Source organism: Lycorma delicatula, chromosome 9 (genome assembly GCF_047948215.1).
Source record: "Lycorma delicatula isolate Av1 chromosome 9, ASM4794821v1, whole genome shotgun sequence".
In the NCBI taxonomy this organism is placed as follows: Eukaryota; Metazoa; Arthropoda; class Insecta; order Hemiptera; family Fulgoridae; genus Lycorma; species Lycorma delicatula.
In genome coordinates this window covers 5,401,683-5,421,027 of record NC_134463.1, presented here as the reverse complement: position 1 = coordinate 5,421,027, position 19,345 = coordinate 5,401,683, and the positions used below count along the sequence as shown (strand labels likewise).

Here is a 19,345-nt window from a genome sequence, read left to right as displayed (position 1 = left end):
TGACTGACTTTGGAATTTCCAATGGCTACTCAATAAGCATTATGGTTGAATTGCTGATCAGGAAAATTTAGGCCTGCAAAAAAAAGAAGATAGGCCTATCATTTGGCGTAGTTGATCACAACACTTTCATTAAAAATTGTTTGAACAGATGCCAGACAGTCATCAGGCTTTTTGTTGTCCCCACCACACTTGGAAAGCCAAACTAATGTGCAGTATTCAATATGTACCGCACAGCCGTTGGACTGTACTTTGTAGGAAAAGTTACATTTCATTACATTCCAGATCACTCATGATTTCATTACACTCCAGATCAGTTCTGTATATATAATGTCTTTGGAGTTATTTAATTTCTCTCCATTAAATTTTTTAAATCTCCACTTTTTTCAATGACCTATATTTTATATTTTAGAGAAAATGTTTAAATATTAATTAGTATTTATAACTTTTATAATTAGTATTTAAAACAATTTCTGCTCATATTTTCAGTAAATAAAAAGCAAATTAATAATAAATTAAGATGTGGATTGAGTTGATAATATTTTCAATGTATAATGAAGAACTGGAAGCACTTAAACAGTTCAATGGTATCGGTGTTACATTAGTTAGCGCGTTAGTAATTGTTGGCAGTAAGTGTAATTTTATCAAAATAAATTTAATTCATCTTCTTTTAACATATAGCAAAATCTATTACTAGATAATCTATAAATTTACTTTATCTTTAATTGCAATAGTGATTATAAAAAATTATCGGACAGTATGAGAATTACACCTGCATTTAAGTAAATAATAAATGCAATTTACTCAACGACCATAAACTAGAAGAAGAAAATCATATGTCAAACTAGCAAAACCTAATAATTGACACAATCACCTAGGGATATATAAATTAAACTCTAATAATTAATTTAAATATTTCTTCGGGAAAAGTAGTTAGACATTCTTCTACAGAAAATAATAAAGTTAGAAATAATAAAGGTGAATACTAAAATACTTTGGTTCGCAGACGTACTGAAGGGGTAACCTAACCTTTTAGTGCAGGCACAATTAACAGTGCCATCTGAGTAGCATTAACAAAAGTTTCAAGTTTTATAATTTTAATATTAACTGATCAATATGACAAAACAACACTTAACAAAAAAGTAATATTGAAGATTACTAATGGCTTATGTAGATTTAAATTAATTGACCCACTCTTTCTTACTACCATGATGCTTGTAAAGCACTTGAGTTATAAGAAAACCTACTCAGAGTTGTTTTTTCCAACTGTAAAGATTTTATTGTAAAAACAATCCCCGGAGAACAGGGTGAAAGTGCCATTTATAGGGTTTATTACCTGCATCTCAGCAATTTAGGTTACTGGTGATTCTTATTATTTTTGAGACCGTTTGTTTCTCCTAGGATACCAGTAACCGTAAGGCTGTAGTAATTTCATACATAGTAATAAATAACAAAACTCATGCATTATATTTGATATTATATGATATTCAAACCAGGACATAGAACAGAGATTACAAATATGTTTCTCCCATTTCACAAAATTACTTAATAAAAAACCAATTTTTTTTAAATTTATTAAAAAATGCATGACAAAAATTTTCACTTTTTTCAATTAATAATTAAATATATTGGAAATACAAAAAAAAAATAATTTACAGAACACTGAGATGTGGCGACATATTTTCCTAATCTGACTAACTCTGTTGTTAGCTATATAACTTCACAACTATAGTTAATTTAGTGAATATAGTTAGGTGACTGGCCCACCGTTTCTAAATGTTATCTTCTGCTGGCTATATTGATCTTGTTCCAGAGAGTTGAAATAGAATATTCCCTGTGAATCCCAAAAGAAGTTTGCCATTATTTTCCCTGATGAAAATGAACAGTTTGTTCATCATGGTAGAAGTGTTAAGGGCTATCACTGCATATTAGTTGCTCACTTTGACTCTGAGGTCAAAATACAGCAGCTACATTTAATCACAGGTTATATTATAAAACGTCTCTATCCTTATGTTGCTGGAGTTTGTGATAGCAACTAATCTTCTTTATGTTCGGATCGCAAAAGGCAGAGAACGAATGTAGCTGTCAGTTTGGTAAATTTAATATAATCTTTTACTATTGTTTCTACACTCTCAACACTTGCTCATGTATGTCAGGGAATAATGTTGTTCTCCTTGAAGAGACATGTTTCTTTGCACATTTCCCTAATAATAAATTTCCAGAATAAGTGCTTCAATTTCATCTGTTTGTCTTCATGAACTGAGGTTTTTAGACAAGTGTGAAGTCACTTTCAGGTCACAGAACCCCCCTCTTCAAATGATTTGCACCATTCATATACTCTGGGCTAAAGAAGACATTCTCAGCCCAACTGATTTTTAGTATTTTGTAACTCCAAGATAAAATGAATGATCCCTTCATTTGTCAATCTTTTAATTTATTGTGTAATACTAATTCCACTTACATGTTGGTGGGAAATCAGAGAGAGGAGAGAAAAAGCAGCTAACTTGACAAGCTCAGATATAGAAGTGTTTTTACTACTGAATCATGTCCATGTTATACTCATAAGAGTAAATCGTGAAAATTCATGTTTATATTCGATTCTTTCCTATTTAAATAATTTTAGATTAAATGTGATATGGAAAAGATTACTTTTTAAAATCAATTTTTGCTTTTTTTCAGCATTTTTAATGTTAGAGGTTATTGATTGGATTAATAAAATTCCATTACAAACACAGATTTATGAAACAGAAAATGAATATGGTTATGGTGATAAAGATGGTAATTATAAAACATATTTATACATTTTTTTTTATAATCCGTAATTTTACTTTTTTGTATGCATATATTAGAGCATCATTATCATCATCTGATGCTCTACTTTATGACAAATCTCTTACTGTTGTTCCCATCCAAATTTCTGTCCCAAGCCTTCTCCTTTGCTTTACCTCATTTCTTAACTTCATCCTTCTTCTTCCTCGCTTCTTTTTCTTTTAACCCTTTTAATGCAATCGTCAAGATTCCACTCCCTCTAACCACATGTCGTAATCAATTTCCTTTTCTTTTGTGTAGTTCCGCATAAGTGCTCTTTTTTCTTTAATCTGGTTCATTACTTCCTCATTCCTCACTAATTCATGTTACTTTCTTTATCCTTCTCCATATCCACATTTTGAAAGCCTCAATCCAGTTCTCCCTCTTCCTTATTGCCTGTGTTTCACTTTCATACAAAATTTACCATACATAGCATCTGGCTATCGCTTCCTTAACTCTAATTCCAGACATTTACTACATAGAAATTTCCGTTTTATACTGAAAGCTTCCTTTGCCATCAGTATTCCTTTCTTCCTTTTACTTTCATTGCTCTTTCCAGTCCTGTCACCATACTATCCAATATCTAATTTTTTACTTTTTTTATTATTCCTTTGCTTGCCTTTAGTACTAAATCCTCTTTGTTTTTACTTCTATTGTTTTAGTTTTTCTATATTTATTTTCATACTATGCTTTTTCATTTCTTCCTCCAACAATCTTTGAAATGTATGTGTGCCATCAGTTATAATTACTTATCAGCAAACCGTATGCATCTTATTTTTTGTCCTCCTACACTTATTCCTATTTCTTTCTTTTAATATATTACTTATTATCTTCAATGTAAATGTTGAACAGTATTAGTGAGAGGCAGCATCCTCTCCTAATACCTCAATCTAGACCCACCCAGACACTCAATTCTTATTTACTTAAATTGCTGCTGCTTTTCTCGTGTATAATACTTTAATCAATTTTTACTTTCCATTTTACTTTTTTCTCTATGTACCTTCATCATTTTCACCCATTTATCTCTATCAAAAGCCTTCTCTAAATCTATAAAATAAAAACTCATTTCTCTTCTTTCTAAATATCTCTCTCCAATCACCCTTAGTAGCCCATTATCTCTGGTTCGTTTCCCTTTCTGGAAGCCAAACAGTTCCTTTCCTGCATTCTGTTCTGTTCTGTTCTTACTGACAACTGGTTCAGAACTCTTAACAGTATTTTAGCGACAGGGGCTATTAATTTTTTTGTTCTGTATTCTGTACATTTTCTAGTATGTTTTCTTCAGAATCAGTATAATTTTCACAAAATCTATAAGTCATTCTCCCATATTGTATAGCCTATATCCTATTACAAAGTTTAGTTATTTCTTCTACACCTTTTTCATTTAAGCATTTTTTAAATTCTATGAGAAGTTATCTATACCATTAGATTTTTTATCCGTCATTTATTTGTTTTCTATACTTTACACTTTAATTTTGATAAGCCTTTATTCTCTTCATCTACCTTCCTATCCTTTTCTATGTGTAATTCCTCAGGTTTCTCTTTTCTTATATATATAAAAGTATATGATATTTATTAGATATTATTACTATTCCTTTGTTCAATCTAAATCTAATTCTTTAAAATATAAACATTAAAACTAAACAATGATTAAATATTTTTTTCATTAAGGAAAGTAGATTATTAATTTTTCTCATTTTTCATCAAATAACAATAAAAATATGTAAACTGAAAACATTTATAACATGTTAAGTTTTCATTCCAGGTTTTAATTTAATTAATTTTTTATTTATTCTGAAAGTGAGTATCTTGTGATTTTTCTCTAGAATCTTGTGATAGTGTCACTAATTAAACCCAGTACAATAAATTGGTCAGCGCAATTTAATAATCATTTAATAGTAATGGTTAATCAATGGCATTAATAGTTTCTTTTATTATAAATTTTATTTATTAATAATAATTTTTTTCTTGTTCTAGGCCCTTCTGAGTGGGTTAAAAAATTTCCATTAGCTGGTGGTTCAGTTCAGAGTCCAATAAATATTGATACAGCTATAGCTGCTAGCGTTGAATTTTGTGACCCATTAGTATGGGAAAATTATGATAAAATTCCGTTATCAATGACAGTTACAAATACCAGGCATACAGGTCAGAAAATTTAATAAACTGAAATAGTTTTCTAATATGTTATATGAATTAACTTTATTTATTGCATTATAAATTAATTTTTCCACAAATGTGTTTATTATAAATTCATTATTAATAATTTATAATTAGTAAATAAATCTCTATCTTTTCACCTTGCACTGTTACTCCAGTAACAGTGCAAGGTGAAAAGACAAAGATGCTAAGATTTGCTAAGAGTAAAAAAGATTTAGAAGAAAAAATGAATGGCATGGATGAAGTCCTACGCAAGAACTGCCGCATGAAAATAAACAGGAACAAAATGAAAGTAATAAAATGTAGTAATAATAATGTAGGTGGATGGCTGACTATAAAAATAGGAAGAGAAGTGATTATGGAGGTAGAAGAATTTTGTTATTTGAGAAGTACAATTACTGAAGATGGATGAAGTAGGAGCTTTATCCATCTTCAGTAATCATCACCTGTTTAAAATCCTGAATAGCACAGGCAAAATGAATAATTCAAAAAATATAATTTGCTTACATCAAAATTAATTTAAACATCGTGAAAATATTTTTGAAAGTATATATTTGGAGCTTAACTTTATATGACAGTGAAACTTGGACGATCGGAGTATGTGAGAAGAAAAGATTAAAAGCTTTTGAAACGTGGTGCTGTAGGAGAATTTTAATAATCAGATGGGTGGATAAGATGACAAATGAAGAGGTGTTTCAGCAAATTGATGAAGAAAGAAGCATTTGGAAAAATATAGTTTAAAGAAATGACAGACTTATAGGCCACATAATGAGGCATCCTGGTGTAGGCCTCATATTAAGGTATTATGGAATAGTCGGTTTGGTTTTGGAGGAACAGGTAGATGGGAAAAGTTGTGCAGGCAGGCAACATTTGGAATATGTAAAACAAATTGTTAGGGATGTAGGGGCTATACCGAAATAAAACCACTGGCACTAGATTGGGAATCTTGCAGCACTGCATCAAACCAGTCAAATAACTAAGATAAAAAATAATTAACAATTATAAATTAATTATTCCATATTTGCTTGGAATTATTCCAATTCCAAGCAGATATAGTAATTAACTGATGAAACTAATTGAATTGGTATAATGGTTGATCTTTTTTATGTTTAAGTAGAGACAAAAATCTAAATACTTAATTGTGAGAAACTTAATTATGGGTTCAAATCTGTATATACTAGTATTTTACTTTAATTAATAATAATAATTATTATTTAATTTTAATTTAATAATTATTATTTATTTAATTTTAATTAATAATAATAATTTACTTTATTTAATAATTTTTGGCATTGTCTTTTCCTTATAAAATATGTATTACAAATCAATTTATTAATTCATTTTGGAATGGACTCATTAAAGTTTCAAATATTACATATATAAATAAACAAAGAAATGTTATGAAATTATTATTTTCCTAGAATAGCTACACTGAAGGGAAAGTATGGAGATTATGTCAAAAAAAGGGATATTTTTTTCTTTGGAAATCTTTTCATTAAAGGGTACAACTACTTCATCTAGACCAACAAAACATATGTATGTGCATACATGCATGTGTCACACTGCTTTTGGCCTTTCATCTCAGGGGATCAGACTGATTTCTTTTGCTTGAAATGGCCTGCAGATATGTCATCAAGGTTTACAGACTTTAAATGATTTTCCTGTGAGTAATAAGCTCAAAACGTTCCTCAATTATGTAATAAATGAGAATTTTTTTGAGGAATTCTCAGAGGAGACTCAAGTTTGGGGTCTAATGATGCTTAATGACTTATCTGTGGGTCATTATGAGCACAATAAAAAAAATAAGCCTGATCCAGCCAGTAGAACACCCACACAGTCAGAAAATAAGTTTTCAGCACAATTTTTTTAATATATATGTGTGAGTGTGTGTGTGTGTGTGTGTGTGTGTGTGTGTGTGTCAGTTAATTAGGTTCAACAATTTTTTAAATAAAAATAAAGTTAATAATTTTTTAGTAGAGATCAAATTGTTTAAAAAAGTGTCATTTGAAATAAATTTTCATCCATTTATAATAATAATAATCTGTAATTTTATGCAACAATAAAATTTGATGAGATAATGATTATTTCTACTTAGGAAAAATGGAATCAGCCAAAGATTCATCATATCAGTTTTGCCTGTTTGTGGTTAAATGAATTTTCCCTTCATTTGAAATGCTCAACCTGAAGACTGGTCAGGAGCATTATAAGTAGCTTATAAGATTTTTTTCCTTCAGTTCCTTTAACAGTTTCTACAGTTCATACCTTAATAACTTTAATAATCTTTCCATTTTTAATTTTATTCTGTTAACAACAAAATTTTACTATGCTATCATACTGATAATAGTGTCAAAATGTTATGAATGATTAAGTGCTTGCCTTTCTGTGTGGTAGATTGGTATTTTAAAGCCTAGTCGAAGGAATGTTTTAACAATAAATGACTCCTTGATACTGCACCATTCTGTTGGTGGTGGGTATACATTCTGGCCAAGTCAAGAATTAGGTATATGAAAGCCTTCAAAATTTCATATGAATCTAATAAAAGTCTATGAAAAGGAATTAATTAGAAAATAAATCATTATATCTAATCTTTAATATAAATGTTCCTATTATTATTATTATTATTTATGTTATCTGTATATGCAGGTTATATGCTTAGTTTAGTTGATATTAAAATTGCAAGGTTGCATACAAAATAGCATACTCATCAATACCATTGTTAATCTGTTACTAAAGAGTGTACAATCTGCATATGATCATCAGCAGTTCTTTAAATCTTGATTTGATTGATTACACTTAACTCTGACGGAAATATTTTGAATCAAATGTGTGGGGTCTGCTTATTATATTTTCTTTTTCTTATAACTATAAAATTTTGCTATTTAAGAGTTAATCTGAATTTACATAATTGTATGTATTTCTTTAAAATTTTGTTTAATGATTTTCTCCTTGAAATGAATTATAAATATGTTGATTTAATTTTTAGTTCAACTTACGGGACAATGGCCTGTTGGATCAGAACCAAGAATACATGGTGGTGCGCTTGGAAATAAGTCCTATGTATTTCAGTATGCTTTTTTTCGCTGGGGAGCATCTGATTATGAAGGTAGTGAACATACTGTAGACTATGAACAGTATCCACTGGAGATGCAATTGCAGCATATAAATACATCAAATCCTAATGATATTGTGTTCCTTTCTTTTCTGTTTGAGGTAACTAATTTTTTTTTTCTAAATAATGCTATGACAGTCTTATATGAAATTTAAAAAAAGGTATTTTAAACTGCTGTCATCAAAACTATTCAGAACTGCACAGCTCCTTTTAGAAGCACCCTACTTTCAAGCAACAGTAGTTTCACTACTTCCTCTATTTTTTGAAGCTCATTTTGGCAAAAATATCAAACATTGTCTTTGTAATCCCTATCACATGTCAGTACTTTCAAGACACCTTTTCAGGTTATTTTTTTCTAGAAGTAATTCTAAAATACCAATTTTCTAAAATTGATTATATTTTTGTCAGTAAAATTAAATAAAGTTTAAATTCTTATCTAATCTACCATACTGACACTTTTCCTAAATTTTCTTATTTAAGAATTTGGGATAATAAATATTATATTACAGGTGTATATTTCAGCTGAAATATGATAAAAGTTTAGTTTTCAGCTACTGCTTCATTTGTTTGCTCTGAAATATTATCTATGAATGTAGCAAAGAAGCTTAACAATAAAAACTGGCTAAGTGGTAAGTCATGGTTGGAAACAAACTTTGTTGCATTGAAGTCATGGAAAATAACCTGGCATTCATCAATCCAAAGTGAACATGTGGAAAGATAGAGCATATTTTATTAAATTGTTTATTTCTGATAGTTCACAGAAGACCTACAGATTTTCTTTTGTATAATTTTTATCTAATTTCCATTTCATAAAAGTACATAATAAAATATTTTTTGTAATCAGCATTCTGTTAATAAAAATAACTTTTAAATATATTATTGTATTCAAATTACTGAAGTAGGTGAGTTTATTAAAACAGGTTAGAAGTAGTTTGATGCCTAAATTTATTTTTTATTAATATTAATTTTTTTTTATCTTTTATATAAAATTATTAATTAATATTTTATAAAATAGTTTTCTCCATTTATCAATGTTTTGATAATTTTGAGATTAAGTTAGTTACATTGAGGTTTTCCCTATTTGGTGATTTTAAAATTCTGCAAACTGAGTTTTACTCCAGTCACTTGAAAAAATCATACAAGCACATAATTAATTAAAAACATACTTAGAAAAAGAAATACAGTGTATTGATAAACATTAATGATAAGTAATTAATGACTATTAGTAATATTTAAAACCATTGTTATTCTTATTTTGTCTACTATGAATCAGCAGGAAATCTGATTTGTATTTAAATAAATACATTTTATACATTTATTTCATTAATGCTAATAAAATCTACAAATCTTAATTTGTTTTTTCCATACTACTGTATATGGTTTAAGAGATAATTAAAATATTAAAATCACTTCAGAAAATATTCTCCTGTGATAGTGTGTAAAGATACAATCTTTCAATAAAAATGTAATATTAAAAAAATCCATTACTGAAATGTATGGAATGAAATGTATGAATGCATGGTATAACATCTGGTTTTTTTTCCATTTTTGAGTCATCAGTTGTTTGACTGTTTGTTACTATTCTACATTATTTTCTGTTTTGTTAATCTTTCAGCAAGTCCTTTATCCTTAGATATAAGTTTTATAAAGTGCAGACTTTATCTTCCTCTGTTCTATGCTTTGAATATATTCCTCTTTCATCGAATTAACTAAACTTGGTTGCCTTAATATGACTCATTTGATAAGACTCATACTTTGTCAAAGATTTCTCTGCTAAAATATTGATCATAAAATTTCATTTCATATTTTACCAACCTACCTACTTTTTAATATCCTCTAACACATTCAGAGTGTTATTTTTTATTCTAATATTTTTATTTTATTTCTTTCTATTTTTCCTGTGTCCATATTTTGACAGTATAAAATGTTGCACTGATCACAGATATTTTTAAGAAAATCATTTTAATCATTATTAGATAACTAGCATGCTTCTGCTTAAAGCTCTCCTGACTTATGTTAATTAGCTTTTGATCTCTACCTTACTTCATCCATATTTTTAAACAGTACTCCCTAAATACTCAAATTCAATTTTAGTTAGTTGTATTCACCTACCTATTTTAATATTTAATTTCTCATTGCTTTCCTTTCTGTAACATTTTATTATCTCCGTTTCACTTTTGTTTATTTTTAAACTAAATTTCCTAGCAGTAAATCTTTGCTAATCAGAATTTTTTCTAACTCATTTTTGGTTTTTGTTAAGAACAATATTAACATTGATTTAGACAAATAATTAAGGAGGTCATTTTGAAAAGAATGCTTACATTTTCCAATAAGGAAAATGCAGGAGATGAAGGTAACTAAACTTAATGTGAATGACGAGTTACTGTGACATTTATGAATAGAAGTGAAAAAGTTAGTTTCATTTATATCATAAATATTTATGTAATTAATAACTGTGAAAATAAAAATATCTTTGGAAATAAAAATTATTCGTACAAAGTTTAATTGACTTCTTTATATAAAAGATATTTGTATTTTATCTGCAGACCCTATAAATCCCCAGACAGCAATTCTTATTTCCTTCCTTCTATTGCTTCATGATGACAGAACCTGATGAATTTCATTGTTTGGTGCTGAACCTTAAAAAAAATTCATATCAATTATATGTATTAATAATTTGACAGTGGAAAGTTGTGGGTAATCAATTGTACTTAGTATGCTAATAAAGTTAATTCTAAATGAAAAAATATGCTTTACTTTTATTTAGATTTTTTCTTTATTTTTATTTGTAGGAGTAATGTAAACAGCTAACATTTACAATTTTTCATGTATTTTTATTCAAAATACCTCTAATAATAACCTCTAATGCCAAACTCATTAAATCAGAACCTTTATGTATATATAATTATATGTAATTAATATATACTACATAATATATTAATTCAATCTGGTGTTACTGATAATTTAATATCTTACAATTTAACTCAATTTAGTAACCTTAACCTTAAAATTATATTGTAACTGCACTGTTTTGTATAGTATAATTTTTTTATAGAAAAACTATTTGGTTGTTCACTTATACAAAATAAAATAAAAAATATTTTGAGATTATTCTGCCTCATTATTGGTTGTAAACAAAGTTTCAGTTCACCAGTTGATGTGGTACAGTTTTTGATCAACCACATACACTCAGAGTGATTCATTTAAAATTGTTTAATTTAATACCTAGTTAAAATCTGCCACATTTTGATGTGTTTTGTTTGTAATAAATTTAAAAAATTCTTATGTTTGTATTTAGTCTTTGTGGACTTTATTCATACCATTTTACTTAGAATTAAATACTTTTCGAGCTTTATTTAAAACTTTTATGTGTCTTTTAGTCATTTAAAAAAGTTATTTTACACCAAATATAAAATAGTATTTTTCAACCACATTCTTTTGTCTTTTACCCCAGATTTCTTAAAAATTACTAAAAATATAGTTTTGGCATCTATTTTTTTCAATTCTTCAGATCAGATTTTATATAAAACTACCTGGGTTCCAAAAATAACAGTGTGGTTATTGTTGCTGGAGGTGTAAAAATCAGGGCAACACTCACTAATGCATTTCTAAACTTATGTTTATATGAACTTTCTTCTTTATTTTCTATATAGAACATGTCTTGAAAGTCTTGAAACATTCTTCATGAATCATCTACGTTAAACTAATAACAAAATTCTAATTAAAGCCTTGTCAGAGGATGACAATATACATATTCTATGTATTTTAGAATATACATATTCTATGTATATTGTAGCATCTCTTTTGTATTTAATTTTTCAATTCATTTTATACTTGGCTGAAATTGCAGACTGAATTAATTATCTTGAAATTAGTTAGTTTTATTTTCTTCATACAATATAAAATAGAGATATAAATACAGGGTAATTCATTTTTTAAATTGTAAGCAATGTGTAAACTATAAACTTATTTTAAATAATGTTTACAGTTTGATTGAAAATGTAACTTTGATTCTATTATCAAAGAACTATTACAGAAAAAAGTAATAGCTCCTTGTCATTAAGGAGTTGAGATTCCTTAATGACAAGATGCATATATGCATGACTTGATTTTACTTACTTGATAATCAGTTGTTGTTTTGTATAAATTTTATTTTAATCTACCTCAATGTAATAAAAGAAGTGAATTTTATAATATATATTTAATTAACATATGTTCCTGAAGATGAAAATATTTTCTGAAAGTGCTAGAACATAATCGCTACTAATAATTGTTGGTAAGCGGAAATTATGATTTATAAAGAACCTATTAATGAAAAAAGGAAATATGAGTATGCTTAAGTTAAATTTTATATTAGAAAAAAGTAGTTAGGATAAATTTAGAAAAATTAGTCATGAATATTGATATTGTTTATAAAATATATTTATAGAAATGCAGTTAGCTGTTGAAATTTTCATTGAAAAAGTAAATCTCATTCTCTTTTTAAACAGGATGTTAGTTACAGAAATATTTATTATTGTAATAAATTATTGGTAGATAATACTTCAATTGCTTTAATATTCTTAACAATAATTAGCCTTTACTTCCAAAATTAAATTAAGTATTAATATCTCTTGGCTGTAGTAGATTATCTTACAAGCAAGAACTCCTCTGTTCCCTGTTTGATGAGATCATTATATGATGTAACATTTTACAGATATTATTATTATGAATCTACTTAAATGTTGATTTTTTTAAATGAAACTGAGTATTTTAATAGAGGAAGGAAATAAAGTATTTTATTCAGGTATTTATTTGCACCATATTCACAACCTTTCCTTATAAACATTTTATAAAATTATTAGCAAATTAGAGTTTTAAAAATAGATTAATCTAATGCTTGTTGTGATTAAGTTGGATAATCATTTACAATTTATAAATTTTTGTTTTAAATCTATTTTTTTTTTACAATTAAACGTTTCACTTTTTACTTTCTACAGATATCAAGAAAAGACAACTTCGCACTTGAACCTATGTTTTGTAAATTATTTGAAATATCATTTCCTGGGCTATCAACTTGGATTTATCCATTTCCATTAAGTAATATTCATTCTCCTATTTCACATGATTATTATACTTATTATGGTTCTTTAACAAATCCACCATGCACCGAAAATATCCTGTGGGTTATCTTTCCAGAACCTATTGGTATTTCATCTCGACAGGTAAAAAAATAATAGTAGTAATAATAACAATTTACATTAATTATCAATTATAATAATTCTACTAGCTGCAATACCTATCAATCATTAAGACTAAAATAAACAGAAATGTACATGTTTATTTAAATTTAAATCTTAAATTAATTTTAAAGTCAGGTATTTTTAAATTGTGGAAGTTTATCGTTGGTGATGCCATATACTATAAAAACATATATTATCTAAAATTTTTGTATCAAGAAATAATGTGTTTAGATGATGTTTTTGTTAGTCCCCCATTTTAATTTTTTTAATAAATAATGATTATATGTTTATTAACATTATTACTACATTGAATTTTTAGTTAAAAATTGGACTAACAAAAATATTGCTATTTTTTCATGAAGGAGCTGTGTCTGATCTAAATGATGTTTTTATGGATAATATGTAGAACCTATAATGATCAATACCATGAATCAATTTTTATAATTTTACACATTACAATAGCTATGGGAAAAGTTTTTGTGTAAAACCTTTGGAGTTTGAGGAAGGCGCAGGAGTCATCCTTTTGCAAAGTGGTTAACTTTGTAGTTGAGAGTAGTAAGTTGTGGTAGGTGATCGTGACTGCAAAAAGCCAAACAAAGGTTATAAGTAAATTGTATAAGTACACAGATGGAAGTGTCTGCCAAGGTATTTGTGTCAGTGGCATCCTGATAGAAGCCAAACTGATGACTGAGATATTTAATTAGATTAAAAGGGTCTAAAAGATGACCTCCAGAAAAGCTCATCAAGGATAGGAAAAGAGAGGGTGGTGTGGTGACTGGGATCATCAAAGGCAGGTGTATTCCCCTTTGGGGGTATTCCTTACGGGTATTTCTCCTACGGAGGTCAGGAGTAGTTCTCTATTATTTGTTGGTGATTCATGGTTTAGCTTTATCAACTTTTTAAGCATTTTGTAAGTACTTCGTAGTAACGACTTATACTTCAACGTGTGTATTTTTCTTCTCCTTTTATTGAGAATTAGTTAATCTAGTATGAAAGAAATGTAGAAGATAAAATTGTTTATGGAAATTAAGATTAAAAAAATGTGATAAAAATATGGTTTATACTCAATGATAATTACAAGAGTTAATTGTATTAGATTTTATTAGTTAGCAGAGTCATACAACTGCATATTTCTAATAGTGGCTATATGTTATCATACACCCATTAACCTAATATCTACTCATTGTTATTCATAAAATAAATTACTTAGTGAAGAATTATCTAAAATATGATGATTATAATTAAGCAAAATTCATTAATATATATTTTTATATAAAGAATTTTTCCTTTTTATTTAATATTATGACCCATATCACCATCACTATTTCTTATCTTTAATAAATGAATCAGTGCCATAAAAATATAAATCAACTTCCTTCCTAAGAATAAGAATAATTATTTTAATTTATTTGTAAAAAAATTTTTTTTTTTAATCTATTAATTAAACTGAAATATTTCATATAAAGATTAATTTTATATATTTTCATTTAGTTATATTTATTTATATGTAACTATTGTAATAATAGTTACATACATATAGTTTTTTTTTGTGATTGAATTATTTTTCAAAATATTGTTTAAGTAAGCTAAGCTTTTTTCCTTTTAATATCGTAGGAACCTTTTTGTTTTAACTTAGAAATCTTTTAATGATCTGTTGTACAATCCCTTGAAGAAAAAACCATTACTTTTGCAATAACATGGTCTTTCTGCAGTTTTATTACCATTATTTATGATTTTTGCTGGTATTTATTTTTTCTTTACTTCTTAACTGTTGTTAATAATAAATGTAAATTCTGAAATTTAATTTTATCATTAATACATTCTCTTGGATCATATTTTTTATATATATATATAGAAATTATATTTTTTGATTTACATTCTCTGACAAATTTAAATCTTCATAATTTTAATACTTTTAAATAAGGTTAAAAATTAAAACAATTTCAAATTCTTGATGCATTCTGGGTAAAAGACCTCTCCCTCTAAGCTGAGTGTTATCTAGGGAATTAAAATGCATTAATAAAGATTTACCATGACCATAGCTACATTTAGTAAACTGGTTCCTGTATGTCATCAAAGTTAAAAGGCTTTGGTTGAAAATCAATCCATAGAGTGACAGGGTAACTACATCTCTTCATGGGAGATTGATATACCAAAATAAATATTTTATTAAAATAAAATTTTAATTTTTTTAAATGTACAGAAATTTTCAGGTTCATTGAATAAATCCTGTACATAAAGAATTATATGCAAAACTCTATCCCCAACCTCCAGTAATTTGGAGAAGTGTGGACTTAGAAAAGGGAGAACATAATGGTTTTTTTTTATTAGTTGCATACCAGATGCTCTTATTAATCTAAGGCAGCTCATCCAATAGGGGGGTCGTGGGATAAGCTGCTGCATTGTCATGGTGGAGGACCCAATTCTTGTCTAGCCGGAATGCAAGCCTTTTCACCTGCACATTTTTGTGCAAACACTGAACACTTTATAGTATTTCTGGTTGACTGCCTCACCTCTAGTGGAAATTCATAATGCACAAAACCTGTAGAATCGAATAAGACCACCAACATTTTCTTCACATTCAACTGACTTTTTCATGATTTTTTTTGGTCATATTGAACCTGGACCTTTCCACTGCATTGATTGTCCCTTTGTTACTGGTTCATATCCATAAACCCATGATTCGTCACCTGTAGCTACTCTATTTAACAAATCTAGATCAGCTTCAGCTCGATTAATCAGTTCTTTGGACAATATGGTCTGACAACAATTTCGAAATGAATTTTCCAAATACCTGATGCATGTATGAATCTTCAGCTAAAACTTTCACAATGTTTTAGTTGATTTTAGGCGGGCAGCCGACTGGGGTCATCTCTTTGACTGATAAGTGGCTATCAGTGTATCTGTTGAACCAGATATAAACATTTGACCGGCTCAGACATTTATCCCTGAAAGCTGTTTTTAAGAGTTCATAAATCTCCAGAGCTGATTTCCTGGTTTACAAACAAAATTTGACACAACTTGTTATTTTTTTTTTCATCCATTTTGCAAAATTAGTAATCCACCAAACTTTTCAGGATGTTTGAAGGACTAAACAAGCTTCTTCTTCTACAACCATGGGCAAACTTAATCCATCTTATTGAGCAGTGGTGGAACCTGTCTCAAAACCTTTCAATCACACCTCGTATAATACTAAAAATATTTATTTTTATGTGCTGATTTGGTATAAAAAAATTCTACTTTGGACAAACAGGATGTAATTTCAAAGATAAAAGAAACAGATTAAAAAACTAAATAATTAGAAATTCAATATTTACCTATTTCTTATAGAAACAAATTACAATATACCGATGTAAACAAAAGCCTACATATTGTTTATATAAATATATATATATATATTACACATATATAAATAAAGGAACAAGTTATATCATCCTTTTTTAACATATTTAAGATTATGAAGTTTACAAATGTGTAAAAATATGTAACATCAAGAAATTGATTTGTTTTAACCATATGCTAAATACATTTCTTTTACACAAGTAATCTTATTTGTGATAGTAAAAGACTGTAAATTATGTAGTAAAATCTACAGATACTTATTTTCTTAGCTATCTCCCTTTATTTCTTGTTCTCCTAATTAACATTCTTATCTCCTCTACCCAACAATTTTCCTTTATAAGAATTGTGTGACATTTATCACACAAATTGTTTCTTTATTTTCTTTTTTATTTTTCTTTCTTCTCAATGGAGATTCTTTCTTTCTTTTAGACAGTTTTTTCTCCAACAAAATTTATACTTATCCACTATTCTGAGAAATGAATTTTTGTAATCCATTTCAGCTCTGTATGTTATATCCTTCTGATGATTGTTTAAAATGGAATATATTATTTGTGGTTTTATTTTTAACTGGATTGTATTTATAAAATAATTTTATAAAATACAAGTAAAATACAAATACATTTAATAAAGTACAATTTTAATCATTTTTAAAGTGAATTATTTTTCAGATTGACTACTTACGTAAACTACATGGTGATGAAGGTCGCATTAGTATTAATTCTAGACCAGTTCAACCACTTAATAACCGGGAAATCTATTTTTATGGACAGACTGCTTTTGATTTTAAACAATAAATTTCTGTTTAATTTTTTTTTAGTGTATATTATGTAAATAAATATTAAGTCTCTCTTGTGGAATATTTCATTATCATATATTTAAAAGTTTTGTTTTCTGTGATTAAATTTTTTTTGTTTTAATCAACTTTGTTGCATACATAAATTATTAAACAATTTTTTTTCTTATGTTTTTAAATAATAAAAATCTGTTTTGTAAATCTAAATTATTTTAGAGAAATATTAACTAAAAAAATCAGCCTTATAATATTTATTTGAAACTGTAATGCAATGTAATTTGGATAAAATTTTACATTAAAAGCTACATGTTGATAACATGTCAATCAAACTACAATAATTACTTTCCCATCTTTCGCTATAGCTCAAGAAGGGAAAGTATTATAATCAGTCCAGTATAGGCATATGTGGTTTTCACCGGATCTTTATGTCTTGACAACTAAGGAACCCAAAATCCAGATGGAAAATTTTCTAGATATTCGTATGTACATGTGTGTGCTCTGTGTCACACTCTAAATCATCTTATATCTCCAGAACTACTCTGCCAATTTTGATCAGACTGGATCAGATTACTTTGTATATGGGGTATTGATCCCATTAAATTTGCAACTTAAAAGATCAAAGGGTGAGGCTGTAGGCAAGGTCACCCTCAGCATCTCGAGATTTTGTCAAATTAAGGCCTTATTTTTCTTGGGCTCATTTGTTAACAATTTAAAAACTAATATTTCCAAAAAAAAATTTTGCAAAAACACAACACCACCCCAAAAAGTTACCTAAATAAACTAGTGGCTAAGTGGTATACTGTATCATTAGTACCCCCTCTCACCATAAGAGGTACTGCTGTAGCACTTCTTTCTTTTCTTTTTAGCCTCCGAAACCACTGTAAGGTATTTAGATAATATGTATGAATGTAAATGAAGTGTAGTCTTGTACAGTTTCAGGTCGTCATTCCTGAGATGTGTGGTTAATTGAAGCCCAACCACTAAAGAACACCAGTATACATAATCTAGTATTCAAATTTGTATAAAAGTATTGCTTTTACTAGGATTCCGCCACCACAAGCTGTCAATTTTTATCCATCAATTTCAAAGACTTTTTATTCTTGTCTTGAAAAAAGAGATTCATCTATTTCCATGTTCAGGCCATTTTTGCCTATTATTATTGGGTTAAGGAGTAACATGTATGCTTACACCCAAATTTTTTCTAATCGGTTACAGTGGCACTAAACATAACAAATTCTTTGTTACAAAACTTAAAACTATTATTATATTTCCCCATTCCATGAATACTCAGGAAATAAACATCTTCTGATTTCAGTTTGTTGAATTATAGCCATATACTATTGCTTAAAGGGACTGAAATATGAAAACTCGCCTTTGAACAATGCCATTTATCTTCACTGTCGGTTAACGAAAAAGACATTTCATGACCCTGTACGCAAAACTTAAGACTGTGTGAAATTCCTTTGGCTTGTAAAAAACAAACACCTTGTTTTTTATCTGGCACTTCATAGATTAAGTTAATAAAAAGATATTGAATAAAAATAACGAAGAATCATGTATTGCGTGTGTTTGTAATACAATTTTAAAGAAGCTCCCCACCAATTTATTTAAAATTAAATTAAAAAATTTTTGTTTACTGAAAAAGTTCTACTTTATTGGTAAGTTTAACTAATCAATTACTAATTAAAAAAAAATAAAAATAATAATTTTCGACATCTCCATTTAACGTACTGAATAATTTATCATTAGTTTTATAATTCTTTTTATATTTTATGATGTACTGTGATAAATATGTTAACATAGTTTTCCTTGATCCTTGCAGGTAAATTTTATGGCAGTTTATCTACGGATTGACATACCTACCTATCCCTGAATACAATGTATATATGTATATACTAGCCGGCCTGTCTAGCAAGAACC

At 27.8% G+C, this 19,345-nt stretch overlaps 1 protein-coding gene across 1 annotated transcript; it reads left to right on the top strand.

The window, feature by feature from the left end:
* The first annotated feature begins 517 nt into the window (after window positions 1-517).
* On the top strand, window positions 518-17,426 carry LOC142330387 (putative carbonic anhydrase 3). Its single transcript, XM_075375611.1, has 6 exons — window positions 518-626; window positions 2,677-2,775; window positions 4,780-4,947; window positions 7,943-8,169; window positions 13,048-13,272; window positions 17,301-17,426. The coding sequence occupies exons 1-6, from the start codon at window positions 518-520 to the stop codon at window positions 17,424-17,426; spliced, it is 954 nt and encodes a 317-aa protein (XP_075231726.1).
* Window positions 17,427-19,345: the final 1,919 nt, after the last annotated feature.